Raw genomic sequence first — 16,033 nt, forward strand, 5'->3', positions numbered from 1 at the left:
TTACTGCACTTTCGAAATCTATAATATTGTCTTCAGCATTCTTGGGGCATCAAATTGGTTTCTTTTCTATTTTTATTGAAGAAAATTCATGGGTTTTATTAATCTTCGGATATAAAACCAATGACCATCTTAGTGGTCCAAATAAAGTGTCATGACTACTAATTGCTCTCGTAAGTAATTAGTACTCGTTACTACGACTATTACTATTAGTACGTATTAGTACTCGTAAGTAATAAGTACTAATTCTCTGTGGAATCGATGCTCCGACCAAAATAAACTTGTCACACCCCTCTATAAAACTTCTCTCTTTACTATACATAGATTCTGCGAATCGACAAGGGTAAAAATCAGTGGTCTTCCTAGTCACCAACAAGGTGAAATTTCAATCGCTGGGATGAAGTATCTTTAAATCAGAGTGAAGTAAACTTGTAATGTATTTAATTTTCTGTGTTGTAACTTCTACTCTATCCCACTGTCCTTATTTGAACTAGTGGTCCAGATTATTTGCCGTGAACACCAATGTCTCTCATAAGCACCAATTATCCTTCTCATTGGAATCCATAGGTGATTTGCACTGAGGAGGATCAGCCACCACCAACCAAAAAACATTGTTGTCATTCTATAAAATCTCTCTCTCCATCCATTTTTTTTTTTCTGCGCTTAGTAAAGACTTGCTTATCACCAAGGGTAAACCAGTGGTCTTTCTTCCTAATCACCAACAAAGTGAAACTACAAGCAATATCGTTGGGATTATGAGTCGTGAGTGAACTTTGTAACGATTATATTTTTCGATGTTGTAACTTCCCTTCTGTGTTTATTTGAACTAGTGGTCCAGATTAAGTGTCGTGAAGCTCTCTTAAGCACCAACTATCCTCCTCAGTGGAATCGATGGAGCGAACAGAAGACATTGTTGTCACTCTATAAAACCTCTCTCTCCATTTTTTTTCTGGTACTTCTTTGTCACCAACAAAGTGAAATCACAAGCGATATTGTTGGGATTATGAGTTTTTAACTCATTGTGAGTGAAATGTGTGATGACTATATTTTTCGATGTTGTAACTTTTCTTCTGTGCCTGTGCGATTTAATCTAGTAGTTTAGATTAAGTGTGGTGACCACCAATGGCTCTCATAATCACCAACTATCCTCCTCAGTGGAATCGATGCTCCCGACCAGAAGAAACTGTCGTCACTCTTCTATCTATCTCCTTCCGCCCGTCCTCTCACGATCCAACATGTGACCCCAAATGTGACCTAAACGCTTTTGTGTGTCGCCTCCGAATTCCCAAAAATTCCTTTTTTCGAAGAGGGCCTCTCCAAGAAAGAGTCTCTTCCACTGCACGTGGAGAAGGAAAACGACATGCCCTCCCCCTTTTTCCAAAATAGATTGGGAGGGGGTTGTCGAAGGGGCGAGTATATACGTTTTTAATTTATGGCACATTTCCGCGCCGGTGAACTATTTCGGAACTTAAAATTCTGTTTTCGAGAAGGATCAAGTCGAAACGCAATCCGTGTAATTATAGAACTGACACGAGAGCTGGGATGTTTCGAAGCTAAGAACCTGCCGGGAACTGACATCGTTTGAACTAGACATCAGGAAGTAAATCTTCGTTCTTCATCACCAGTAAACCCCGTTCTTAACATTCTTTTTTACGCCTTGTTCATCATGTGTCTTATATTTCGGTTCAGGAATCCCAAAATTATGTGGAATATCTTACTTAGAATAGAACCACAAGAAAAGATCGCGATGGAAAGCATGACGTTTTTTCTACTGATATGGCTGGCGGAGGAATTGAAGTTACATTTCTTTTAGAATGTAACTACAAAATATTTCAAAGATACGATTAACTATCAAGACGAACTTTCTAACTGATTCCATTATAATATCGATCTTTCATGTTTGGAAATGAATTAGACACGAGATATTTTTATCGCCTCCAGAAACGTGTTTCATGCATTGAAAATCGAAAATGCACCTCAAAAGTTTGATCAAGCGTATTTTCACGCTTTACCCTCATAAATCAAAATCACTGATCGAGTAACACTCTGACGTCACCAGCAAAAAAAAATTATTTATAATCATGAATTACTTCACAATTTAGAATGTTTATTGAATTTTGAAAAAAAAAAAAAAAAAAAATTACAACATTTTGATAGGTGAGATTTTTTTCTTTTCTTCAACAGTTGCCGTTTTTTTTTTTTTTTTTTTTTTGGGCACCAAAAGGAGTTTATGTACTTTGACCTCGCTAATTTCGCCAGAAAGAAACAACGACTTCCTCAAAATTATGCGACCCAAAATTTCAACGATCAAAAGATTCCCAAACAAGCATTGCTTCACTCAATGAAGAAGCAATTTTCACCCGTCTTAGTATTGTAAATAAATGTTTAGCTTAGTGGAAAAAGGGAAAGGAATGTACAGTAAAACCTATAAAGTTGACCACCTGTCTAAGTTGACCGCTATTTTCCGGCACAGAATTAGATCTTATCATATAATTCAACCGCTATAAGCTAACCACCTGCTTAAGTTGACCACTAAAGTAGTGCACCGCAAGTGGTCAACTTACACAGGTTTCACTGTAATAGGATTTAAAAAATTTTTACACTTGAGTAGTTTTATTTATTTTTATTTATTTATTTATTTATTTATTTATTTGTACTAAGAAATGTCTTATTCAAAAATAATTCATGTCTCTTCCTGCCATGCCATATCTCGTTTCATCCTTAAAAAACTTGTCTTTTACAAACTTCACGTTTTCCGCATATTTCACTCCTCATAAATGAATTTCACTTCTCTGAAACACGTCAAATAGTATTTTCACGCATTAACCCCCCCCCCCAAAAAAAAAGAGTCTGTATCTGCCCCTGCGTAATTCTGTGATTAGGATGTAGGATCTATCCTTCACAATGCTGCCAGGTTAGGTTTGCTCCAACTATAATTTCCTTCACTCGGACTCGGAATCCGTTGCAATACAATACTCGAAACATAATTGGCGCGAAAGCTTCCAGGTAATCGGTTGTAAACTGTAATTCCACGCCGTGACTTGTTGAACTTTAATTAGCGCCTACCATGCCCTTTTGCCTCAAGATCTGCCTTATGTGGTCTCCACAAAGTCTTGCTTGAGCGGTAATAGTAATGAGTGTGCGGATGTTGGTTACTGGAATCAATTGGCAGCGCTAGCTTTCACTTCGGGGGTGGGTTAACCCCCTTGGCGGGGGTGTCAGCGCAGATTTTGTTGCAGGGGAGTCAAGAGAAGTTATTCAGCCAAGGAATGGTTTGGCGGCTATGTATCCGGTTAGAAGAGGGAGTTTCCTCTGCATTTTCAACAAGTGTGTGAATTCGGTGTGACGCACTGGACTGTAGAATTTTTTATGGCTCAGTGATATAATTGTGGGGTACTGCACTAAGTAAGGAGGATTATTCTCCAATGTTTGCACTCTGTAATGTTCATTCAAGATGCATAATTCTTTTCTTTTCTTTTTTGTTTTTCATTTTTTACTTGTAAACAGTAGGAAAGACGGGTATCAGATTGTTTCTTTGATCTTCTACTTATGAATTCTAAATGTGACTGCTAAATCTTTGACTTGTAATATTTCATTGTTTTACTTTGTTCGAATTTCTTTTGATCCGTCGAGGTTTTTTTTTTTTTTTTTTTGTTATATTGCAACAGGGGAAAGCAGGTCGCTCAATGTAGGCACTAACGCAGAAAAAAATACTTTCTGGAAGGTTTTTTTTTTTTAATCAATACCTTCTGGAGAGTTTTTTTGATCAAATCAGCCTTTTCATATGCATAAACTATTGTACTAGAACTTTCATTTATGTTAAAACCAATGACTCTGGGGGGTGTCCCCCCCCCCCCAAAAAAAAAAATCTCCCTTCGCTGCGCCACTGACTATAGGTAATACTTAAATAACCAGTCAAATTTATACAGAAAAAAAAATTTTTTTTTTCTCTTTTCCTCGAAGTATAACTCCAAAGCTTAACGCCTATCAATTAATTTGCATACAAGTTTTAGGAATTTTTTTATTGATTATTTTATTGCTTCATGCATTGAGCGGTAATAACCCGTCGTGGTAGGGTAATTACGCTCAAAGTTCGGATCCGACAAAAGTCACACATGTAGATGTGTAGGCAGTGCGCCATTATGGGAAAGCAAAAGAGCAATTTTTTAAATTTCTGACAGAGATAACAATTCTTATTACGGGACTTTAATAATAGGATGGTTTAAATGCAAACACAAATCGCTGCTTCGGAGAAACAGGCTTGTTATTTACCAGCTCAACACCCATTCTTGGGTAACAGTCCACACTTCTCGGTATGGGGTGGGTATTCTCTTCTAAATTAGTCCCGTTACATGAACATTGACCCCCTGGGTTGGCTCCAACTCTTCTAATTTAGCCATGTCTGGGGATCCGGCCAAAACGGGTTCCTCCCCGAGCACTCCCCTGCCTTCTTGCCGCAAAAGCAGGGGGAAAAGGGGAGAAAAAGCGTTGTTTGTGTCGCCAAGCACTGGTTCCTTCTTTTTTTTTTTCTAGTGATAGGCGCCATCTGATTTTGGCGAGTTGTTGGAATTCCAGGCTTTTTTATTCATTTATAGGTTGGCGCGGTTGATTTGGGTTGAGAGTCTTTCACGGAATTATTTATCTATCACCTCTTTCGTCAGTTGTGATCATCTGAATGAGTTCAGTTATAAATAAGGATGATGGGCAAAAAATTGATGACTGGATTCCATGGGCGCCCATACGCAAAATTCTAAGGGGGGGGGGGGGAGCGTCTCAGATATTTTCCCCATGGTTTTGAAAGATATTTTCCCCATGGAAACCAATTTCTGTACAGATTAGAGAAATTAAATTTGACACTTTTAATAACTTATTTATTTATGGCTGAAGAAAAAATGTTTTTACATTTTTGCAAAGAAGAAAGTATTAACAACAAGGAAGTTCTAATTTCAAAAAAAGGAGGGGTGGCCTTGAATCCCCACTTGCCCCTCCCCCCCCCCATATGGACGTCCATGGTAAATTCTGTACCTCACTGCAAGACTAACGTAAGTTCAAAACCGATGATTTTCAGGCTATTTCTGCGTTATACTGCAAAAGCAATAAAGACGTCTAACCTCTCGAGGCAATGACACCCAATCTTTCCATGGTGCCCATAGTTCCGAAGGACACGTCAACTACAACTGAAAAAACATTTATTTTCGCAAAAATAAAGATAACGGCGATTTCGTGAGCTGAAAATTTCAAATTTCATAAATGAACAGACGCAAGCTGATTAAAGATGAAATATTTCGTGATAATTAAAGCCTTTCTAAAATAGGTGCTTTTGCAGCTTGTTCTACAATGAGCCACAACAATATAATTCTGGAAAGAAAAAAAATTCTTCAAAATAATTTACCAGTATAGTGAAAGCCCGAGTTGTAACCTTCTTTGTATGCACAGACAAACGCTTTTACGCTCTCCTGTAGTAATGTGATGAACGTTCGTCTGACTTTGAGATACAGACATGATCCGTCAATTTATTCTTTTCAAGCATAGTTTGAACAACACTTTCATTTCTTTTGTCTTCTCATAGTCAAATGATAGGGCGCAAAACAAGAATGATGTACTGTTAATTTCGAATATGTTACATATTTTGCGAGGGATTCATAGATCAACGTGCTGGTACAATTGGGTTCATTACGATAGATCTCTGACCATCTTCATGACTAAAAAAGTTTTTGCCAAACATGGTACAGCGAAACCTGTGTAAGTTAACCATTTGCGGTGCACTACTTTAGTGGTTAACTTAAACAGGTGGTCAACTTATAGAGGTTGAATTATATGATATAGATCTAATTCTGTGCCTGAAAAAAGCGGTCAACTTAGACAGGTGGTCAACTTTGCAGGTTTTACTATATTGCAATAAATCAAACAATCTAGATTGTACCAGAGCTACGGAGTCGAAGGGAATATGACCGACGCTGATTCCGCAAATTTTAAAGCTTACGACTCCGACTCTTTTACCGCAAAGATCAGCCTGACTCCGCAGCCAGGGATGCCCCAATGGGAGGTCACTATGACCCTCCAAAACTTTCCTTAACCAACAATTTTTGTCTGACGATTCTGCCAAATTATCATCATTCTTAAAAATTTAGAGTTCTATTCGGAAAATTATCATCATTAGGCAAATTGGCGAATTCCCGCCCTCCCAAAACTGTAAGTTGGGGCACCCTCGTCCGCAGCCATGTCGGATTGCGGGCTTGGCGTAACCGACTCCTGGCTCCGACCCTTTTACGCCAAAATCAGTCCGGCTCTGACTCCGTAGACCGGGATTGTACAAGTTTTCTCAAAAGTAAAAACTAAAATGATTATAATTTTAATTTCGAATTAACACGAGGTATATTGTTTTTGTTCTAATGCTAATTATATTTGCATAGGTCATTTCAATAATAAGTTGTGAACATTGAATCAGTCTTGTAAAAAAAGAAAAAATGAATAAACTCCGATATTTTTCACCACCATACAACACCCAAACTGCTTTAAAAGGTATCGTTTGTGTTTGTGTGTACATTATCGTTTTAAAAATAAATTTTGCAATATTATGAGAAAATTTTTAAGCTCATGAACGTAACGTTTCTTTTATTAGGAACATTATCAAAATGGAAAATTTTGGGAACGCCAAGTTAAAAGTTTAAAAATAAATAGCAGAAAGAATTGCAAGAGAATTTCGCTATTACCTTAATAATTTGTAAAAACAACTCAACGAAATGTTATGATCTCATTTGAGCAATCAAAGTCACCCTCTGAATGAGGTGCAAGAGCGTGAAGAATAGCTGAAGGAATGGGGTCGTTTCCAAAATTTTAAAAGTATTTTTTTTACTGAAAGAACATGTTTGAAAACATAGAATCTGACCGTTTTTTAATTAATTTCTTTAAGTTTAATATTTTTAAAAAATTACTTAAATCTATGTTCTTTCATCGTTTAACGCTTTTACCGATGACATCACAAATGATGAAATGCCATTCATGGTTCAAAATATTTAATTCGCATCTTTACTCACGTGTATTGACAACGATAGGGTTGATAGCAAAACGTAGAGCGCAATTGTAATTCGCTTCTTGATTATCATAACATGGAAATGCAGTAGAAAGATGCGCCATAGTGCATCATTTGTGACGTCATAAAGACCACGCCTTCTTTGAATAATCGGACATTTAAAAAAATTAATTTAAAAATAACTGTTGGGAAAATGAAAGCATTTTCTGGGTCCATGTTATTATTATTATTTTTTGCTTATTCTATCAATTTCAGTGAAAAAAGTACTACTTTTGACTGAAGGAAACAACCCCATTGCGAACTGATTTATTGTTTTCCCATTCGTTAGCGGTTTTGTTTCACAAGAGAATTAATGTTGAGAAAGTTATAGTGATTATCTGACGTAATGAATAGCTGGAAAACAATTTACAGCAAAACAATTTAATTTAACAGCTTAATTTTCTGAAAGTAAAATATTCCCAAGGCGTTAAAAAAGCAAGTAATGACCATTATTTAGTTCAGTTAAATAAGAAACCAGCGATTACTCGAAGTAACCAAAAACTTTCTTATTAAAGATCTATATAGTAGTTTATTTGAATAATAAAGGGCTGTATAAATTGAATTTATTATTTTTTCCCCTATTCGTTTGCAGCACCTTTTTATGTGATTTTACATGACAGGAAAATAAGTTACAATTAACGTTTATAAGTCGAATCACATTCCTCCTAAGGCTTTAGTATTTATTAATTAGTATTGTTATTATTTATTACTTTTCTCCCCTCCAATTCTAATGAATCGTAACTATTAGTCATGAAATTCGAAGATGCGTACAATCCAAACGTAGAAAAAAGAAAAAATGTTGGATACTCAGTTAAACGAACTGAAATATCAAGATTCTGAAAAGTAACCAACTGATGTCTCTCTGATAAGTTTTAATTTTTTAACTGAATCTTCAGGTTTAAGTGAATTGAAAACCAAAAAATGACAAAATTACTTTTTGAACTCTAAACTACCTCCAAGCGTTGCTCTACATGTGAGTAGTGAAAAAATTAAACTAAAACCAGTCCCCCTAAAGGTAGATAAAGCAAAAATTTGGTGGTCACTGAATGAAAACTCAAAAACTTATACAAATTAGTTCGATTATTCAAACATTTGATTCTTGGAGTTATTCCCTTCTTAAACCTGACGGTTAAATTCTCTTTTTTGTTAAGCATTGTCGATTTGTTGAGTATATTTGTGAGGCTCTGAGAAGTTGAGCTCCGACTCTGACAATGTTTACATCTGCTTCGGGAAATAGAGAGGGATAATTAACGCTAAGTTGAGTTCAGAAACTTTCTTAGTAGTTTTTCAAAAATATTCCAACTAAAATCTGAGCCAATAACACGTCTATTTTTCACTAAACTCCCCTAAAACAGGTAAACATAGTCAAGGTCATAGTTCAACTAACCAGAGCTGCACTATATATATTTTTCATCAACTCTCGTATCACTCCCCGTTTTAAACTTCGTAATTTATTTGAAAAAAAAAATACATCCACACAAATATGAATGGTATTTTATGGGTAAGAAACACACACACACACATTTTTTCTGTAAACAATCAGAAGCATTATTCTTGTTCGTGGATTCTTGGCGAGTAATTTGGCCTAAAATTCACACCGCACCTCCTCAACAAGAAGGAATTCTGTTTTTCGTTTGTCACCAGCACACGTGCTTCTCTGGAGAGGCGGAAACAGCCTCTCACCCCTCGTGTTCCCTCCCCTCTTTCTTTCTATCCAGAAACCCTAAGGATAAACAGAAATCACGGGGTCAAAGCGTTGGAATGTTACAAACGGGTGACAATTTCGGTCCAAATATGGCGACCTTCCGAGTGATTCATGGGAATTTAAAACAGTGTCGAGTGTAGGGCGGTCCTGTAGTCACTTGCCTGTCCGCGTTAATTTCTTTTTCGGAACATGAGGATGGCTGGTTACCCCCAGCGAAGAGGTGAATGATGGGGATGGTTTTGGGGAGGGTTTGGGTGTTTGAAGATGGAACTAGCGCAGAGTAGATTTATGTGCTTGGCGTGAATAATCGCTTAACTTGCATAATGAAAAGGTTCGTGTACATCTATGACGCCAAATTTTATTTGTTATTCTGTTTATTATAACGTTTTGAAAACAGACTTTGTTGTATAAGTTACGCTTTTGAATTTCTGAAATATTTTTCATGTGTGCGTACTAATTGGAGTTTGCCACTTAGTACTTCTCGTTTTTCTTTTTCTAGATATTTTCTTAATTTCGTACCAGATAATCAGGGGTGCCCACCTGGGGGGGGGGGGGTCATAGCGCAGACTTTGCCATTAAAATTTTTTGAGGGAGGGGAGGAAGTGTTTTAAGGGAAATTTTTCTGCTTTTTTTTGGGGGGGGGGAGCTCTTGAATTTGGGGGGGGGGTGCGCCCTAAGATAACACCAGATAAACAAATTTACAATACTCTTTTCGGAAAAGAAATTGATGTCTGCTCTATACATCAACTTTTCAAAATATAATTCTTAGGTTAAAGGACAAATCTTGTAGTGCATGTTGTTATAGCAGTTTTTTTCTCCCACTTTTATAGGTGGTAAAATAATTGATGTTTGAAACATTTTTCCTGTTGACTTTTCATCTTGTTTTCATTGAATTCCTGTTCTGGAAAGGAGAAACTTTAAAGAAGTACAAGCAATAATTCTCTCCAGCGTGACATTTTATATGTATAAAAAAAAAATCATAATTGAAATTTCATAGCTTGGTTTTAAAAGTTTTACCTTATTAAAAACGTCTTAGTCTGAACTTAGTTGCTTTTCCTTTTAATAATTTAAATTTGCCAAGTCTGAGTTGGTCCTCTCACTAGATATAAAAAAGTCCTCTTAATAATTATGGCGTTGGAAAAAATTGTTCAATTGATTTTTTGACGAAAGTTACTTAAACTTAAGTGTCAGAGTCAGAGCGTAACTTTCATTTTCGAAAGTTCTCGCTAATGTTCCACAAATATTGATGACAGGCGAGAAATCATATCTGCCATAACTTTTCAGCTATGTTTTATATTGAAGAAATATTGCCTAGTGATAGGAAAGCGAAAGAGGAGACAGAAAGCTTTCAGGACCTTTCCTTGCCCACAATTGTTGTTGTCACTGTGGTTGAGGAAGTATCAGTCGAAAGCAGATTTACAACATCACGAGTCAACTCCGCCTCGCCAAATGCTTTACGACCGCCAAATTGATAAAATTCTTTGGAGGGGGACCACTTGCGGTTCTGTGCCCACAGTTGAAATCGACTGACTTTCTTAGAAAAGGGGGGCAGCGCAAAAACCGGTTGAAAGAAAAGAAGAAAAAAAGTCCAAAATAAATCTCCGTAGAGACGTCTATAAATTTTAATTTCGCTCTTTTCCACTTTCCGACATCACCGTGGCTCGTGCCAAAAAAGCAAAATTATTTCTTAATATGCTGACACAGATCTGAATGTCGGAATTGTGTTGCTTTATAGAGAAGGTATGTTGCCAAAGTTTGGTGCGAAAGGCTAAAAATAAGGCCGCAACTTTTCTCTTGCAGAGAATTCTTCCCTATTTTCTCTCATGCGCTGAATACATGAACTCATGTTTATTTTCTAAAACAGGACAAAATATTTTTTTGTAAAGCAACATGGACCTCATTTTAAAGATTAATCTCAAATGAATTATAAAGGGAAGGAGTTATACATTTATTAGAAATACTGAGTCCTCATATTGGAATGTGAAAAATGATTCTCAATTTTTACTCAATCCCACTTCTTCGATTATAGACATAACCATTCTGTAGTCGGAGATTTTATAATTAAAAATCCAAATATTAATGTATGTTTGCTCAACAGTCCTGGCGATTTTGATCATGTATTCATACTCCAGGTATCAGTGCGCATTGTTTCGAAACAAAAACGGTACATGGAATATTTACATAGTATGACTCTAATAAAAAGATACTTGACCTAGTACGAGCTCATTTCTGTTTGGGTTGAAATATGGAAAATTCTTGTATCGGTACAAGGTCAATGTCCCTTATTGGCAGAGCAAACCGGCTTGCCTAACCTTTATTTTTACAAATGGAACGGTTTAGCCGCATCCTAAACCAAACTGTGCCACTGGTAAAAAATTTCCCGAAATTTTACGGTACTAAGTACTGACATTCATGTTGCGAGTACCTTTTACCTTAAAATCCTATTTTAAGGTACAATTTTACAGTAGAAAGAACGAGAACACTATGGCTAGTTTTACTGGGTAAACAGAACAAGATGCAAGTAGTAGGGTTCGAACCTACCTTCTCATTCTATCAGAACGGTGCGCTAGCCCCTATATTGAATGTGGTTCGACGGGAAAGTGGGAATTATTAATTATATGCTTCACAACGTAAGTCATGTGTTGTGCTAGTTGGCGCTGCAATAGGCTTACTTTTCTCGGTACTATATGTCGAAAAAATTTCCTCTACTATAAACACTCCATCGTACAAAAATACTAATCTAAAAATTTTCTTGAATTTTTAACAGGCAGTGTACTACAGTATAACTTCGATTTAACGATTTCCTCAATTTAATGATACATTTCACTGGTCCAGATTTGACTGCATTGAATGTCTATGCTGATTGATTTAACGATATCCTTGATTTAACGATAACTTTTTCCAGTTCCTTGATAATCGTTAAATCGAGGTTATACTGTACTACCTCTTTTCGATCGTAAAGTTCAAATTGTTTTGCTGTGTACGGAGATGTCTCCTTGCTAATCTTCTTTTATTGTCGCAGGTTTGCTGTCGGTGTGGTGTGAGGAGTTGGGTCGTCTGCTCCTTCTGCGGCACCAGAAGGACCGAAACGAGCAGAAGGACAGTGCTGTGCCAACCATGCACCAGACGATGCACAAACCGCCGCACATGGCGCCGGGACCACACAGGTAGGCATTGCCCACTAAACCTAAATGATAGCTGAAATTTTCACTCTCGAGTGTACTTGAAGCTTTAAATTAATTTTGTACTTAGGAGAAACAACAACCTATGTCTAAGACGTCAGTTTTGCAAAATGTAACCTTACAATTTCTTGAAAATTCAGTGGTTGTTATTTCACCGAAAAGTTGACTTATTCATGGACATATTTCTATCTCAAAACAAATTTGGTCAAACTCTTGACATTGGTTTCTCTGTTCCCAAGGTACAGAATAAATTAAACTAAAAGCCTATTAAATCGAATCTTGCATATATCGAACAGTTTTTTGTTTTTTTTTTTGAGCGGAAAAAAAAAGGATTTATGGTCCAAGTTCGCATAACTGGACAGAAAACTTCAGGGATGCTTCTGACTTTATAAAAAGGGTTGAAATATATTTTTTAAGCAAAAATTTTATTTCAAACAAATTTATTTTTAATATTTAAATAGTTAGATTTAAAAAAAAAAGTGAAAATAATTTTCTTTGCCTTTTATTCAGGTTGCTGTTATAATTCTATTGTCTTGATCTTGATTTATCTCCTGCTTCCTTGTCCTCATCCATTTGTGCATTAGGTTAATGTTTTCGATTTGGCGTGCTAAGCCATGATAAATAGAGGAATATTGTGTTATAAACGAACAATTCGGTTAATTGAAATTTGAATAATCGGTATGGTATGTACAGTCGCTTAGTTAATTAAAACTTGCGCTTTTGTAAAGAGGTTGTGCTTCCGTTTCGCGACCCTTAACTGTGCGATGCATTACTATGTTCTGATATGCTCTGCATTGAATGCTCATTGACCAAAGCCAGATACACACTCTCATGTGTCATATTTCATCGGCGTGTCCTTAAAAACCAAACCCAGTGGCTCAACGGCCCACGAAAACCAAGGCCTACTGTGCCTATCCCAATTGTCCTGACTCAGAGCTCTTGGGTGCAAGGTAGATGTTCAAGTTAGGTGGTCAGCCGAACGCGGAACCCCAAGGACTTTGTTCCGAAGTACGCTTGTTATGCAGCTTTAAATGATCTAGAACTTATTGGACCTTTACGGAATGCTACTGGTGTTCTGCTGGTGAGGCCTCACCTGCTCACGTTTTGACTTGCTTGGGATTTGCAAAGGATGATGTCCTTTGCAACCCACAATTTTTCCTGGACTTCCTAGAGATACTTGGATTTAGACAATTTCGAGATAAGTAACAACAACAGAACTTATTGAACCAACAGATTCCCTCCGCGTTAAATTTAAACCACGGTGATAACGGGGGGGGGGGGGGAATTCAGATAATCGAATTGTTTGGTTAATTGGAATTCGGATAATCAGTGTGGTTCGTAAAGTCCCTTAGTTAATTTATGCCTGTGCTTTTGTGACAAAGTTGTGCCCTTCGTTTTGGCCTCGAACTGGACGATACAATTGTGTACAGTATGTGAAAATATGCTCCGCAATGAAAGTTCACCAACCGCAAGCGGAATCAGGTTTCGATGCATCATACTTCATCGGCGTGTCCGTAAAAAACCGAAATCAATTAATGAAATGGTCCAGAACCCATTGAATCAACTGTTTTCCTCGGCGTTCAATTTAAAACCGGGCGTCTTTGTCAAGCGAGTGATTTCCCAGCTTGCGCTCGAACCGAAAGTGAAACATGTGTTTCCCCTCCCGAGTATATCTGTCCCTGCTTATCGATTGCATCCACCTTCCATGGCTCTCCAGTGTTTCATTTATTTCGCAGAAGATCAATGGGTTGGACGTTTTCTTCCGCCCTCGCAGGTTCTGGACTGCCGCGGGAAAAGCTGCGCTCTCGAATATTCCAAAGGGGGAATGGAACAGATAATGCGTTCCGCCATTTGAACTTTAGTACCAAGAATTTAAAATTGTTTTGTGGGAAATCTGTAGCTACAGTCGATTACTTTAGGAAGGCTTAGCCTTATGTTTAGTATAAGGGTTACTTATTTATATAATGCTTAATCCATTTGCACTATTGATGTGTTTTTACGCATATATTTGCATTATATTCCCAGAATTCTAAACTTTGGCTTTTCATTGTTATACATTTGAATATCATTGCGTATCATAATGTGAAGTATCTACTTTCTAAAAAGTTTTATTCTGTTTAAAAAAATAATGATTTGTACCCCTAAATAATGTTTTCGAATTTGAGCTTGTCATCTTTTTTAATGACGAGTTTAAATTTCAAAACTAAGACTAATGTCAGATTAAAGTTTTCAAAGAAGTTTGTACAAGTTTAGTTTCTAAAGCACAGGAATTTGTTAAGGAAGCTCAGTTTCTCAACGAAGTTCAGTTCCTTGTAGACGACGAAATATTTGAACGACGATATATATTATTGACAAAGGCTACAAAAACTTTATCTCCTTGAATCAATAACCTAGTTTCTGAGAGGGAACGACGGAAAAGACCCTTTTTAAACTTGAAACAGTAATGCGATTTAGGTCTTCCAATGAGATAATGAAGGTTTAGCTCCTAAAGATGAAGAGACTTATTATGTTTAATTTCACACAGGGGCGGTTTGAGGAGGGAGAAGCGTGGATGACAACGCTTGGTGGCAAAAACTGTCAGTGTTAAAATGGGGGATCGAAAGCTTAAAACGCAAGAACAATAATAAGGTTAATCTTATCACGGGAGGAAACGAGAGTTCAGTTTCTAAAAGGAAAGGTAATGAAGTTTAGTTTCTCAAATAGGGGCATGGATGGAAAAAAGAGTGATGATATTTAGTTTCCTAAATTTTATTTTCTAAATTGAAATGAACCACTTAACTTCTGAAAATAAACGATGATTTTTTTTTTGTTCACAAACGGGGAGGGGGATCCTTAAAGAAGGGAACAATCAACTCGAAAAAGAGGACTGGAAGCAGTGGCGTAGCCGGGGGGGGGGGATAGATGAGTCACACTAGCCCACCCCCATGAATCTATATGTGTGAACGCACGTGCAAGGACGCAAAACTGCTTTTCGACCTTCGATTTCGAAAAATTTCATATGACCCCAAGAGGGGCGGGGAGGGGAAGGTAGGCGGCCAATAAAAAATTGAGAATTACTTAATTCTTCCCCCCTGAGACCTTGGATGGCAATGGGCCTGCGTCGAAAACCCTCTCACTCAAGATATGTTGCAACACGTCACAGAGTGTGATGCAAAACATCCACAAAGGGATTAGAAACTCTTCTGGATGAATAATTTCGTCGTAAATTTCCGAGCGGTTTGGTAACAGACTGCTGCCTTCCTCACACAGAATAGGAAAAACTAAAAACTCGAAAGAGAAGAACAGATGATGAAACGAGTTGCTTCAGCGGTAGAAGGCAACTCAGGGATGTATGCGCAATGAGCATTCTCATAAAACTGAGATCATGTTCGTTGTTTTCTTCTTCTTCTTGATGGGTTCGTCCAAATTAAAAATCTGGAGGACATCCACCTTTTGAGTGAATAAGAGGCACTGTAAATGGAAGATTTGTTCAGCCAGTGTTGCAGAATGGTGGATGTTAATAAGATAAATGAATTTGCTTCTCGTTTCCCCCTCCCCTCCCCAAAGAGTTTTTTTTTTACCTGGGCATAAATATATATAAAAGGCATAAATATGAGTTAAAAAAATAAGTTCTACATTCTTTGCTCAAGCATTTTTTTTTAGCTACGTATGATATTTATCTTTGTTGTTAATTTGAAAACAATATTCAGAAGGTTTCAGAAAACAATATTTTTTAAATATTAATACTCACAATATTAAGAAAGTACATAAAAATTTTGATCAATGAAATTTGTCCCTTTTTCTCTTTTTTCGCTTTCTCTCACTTTCTTACAAACACAGAGCTCGCTGAGCTAGTTTTTCCGCCCCGGAAAAAATGCACAAGTCCCGTCCCTGCACGTGATAAAAGAAAAATTGAAAACGATAAACTAACAATAAATTGTAAATCATGTGAGTAAAAAAAAAACAAAAAAAAAAAAAAAACAATGCAACAAAACAAAATCATATGTTCATTAAAACTGTAAATTAAACCAGACAAAAAGAAAAGACTTAAGATTAAACTTGTTAACAAATACCACAATAACATGTCCAGTAATTCAA

At 36.8% G+C, this 16,033-nt stretch overlaps 1 protein-coding gene across 1 annotated transcript in view; it reads left to right on the forward strand.

The window, feature by feature from the left end:
* The first annotated feature begins 8,963 nt into the window (after window positions 1–8,963).
* The window catches only part of LOC129226834 (zinc finger MIZ domain-containing protein 1-like), an 89,948-nt gene continuing 82,878 nt past the window's right edge, over window positions 8,964–16,033 (forward strand). Inside the window, exons 1-2 of the mRNA XM_054861464.1 lie at window positions 8,964–8,994; window positions 11,797–11,941. Coding sequence (XP_054717439.1) covers window positions 8,964–8,994; window positions 11,797–11,941 — 176 coding nt within the window. The remainder of the gene's footprint in view (window positions 8,995–11,796; window positions 11,942–16,033) is intronic.

The sequence above is a fragment of the Uloborus diversus genome, chromosome 7 (assembly GCF_026930045.1).
Source record: "Uloborus diversus isolate 005 chromosome 7, Udiv.v.3.1, whole genome shotgun sequence".
NCBI classification, from domain to species: Eukaryota; Metazoa; Arthropoda; class Arachnida; order Araneae; family Uloboridae; genus Uloborus; species Uloborus diversus.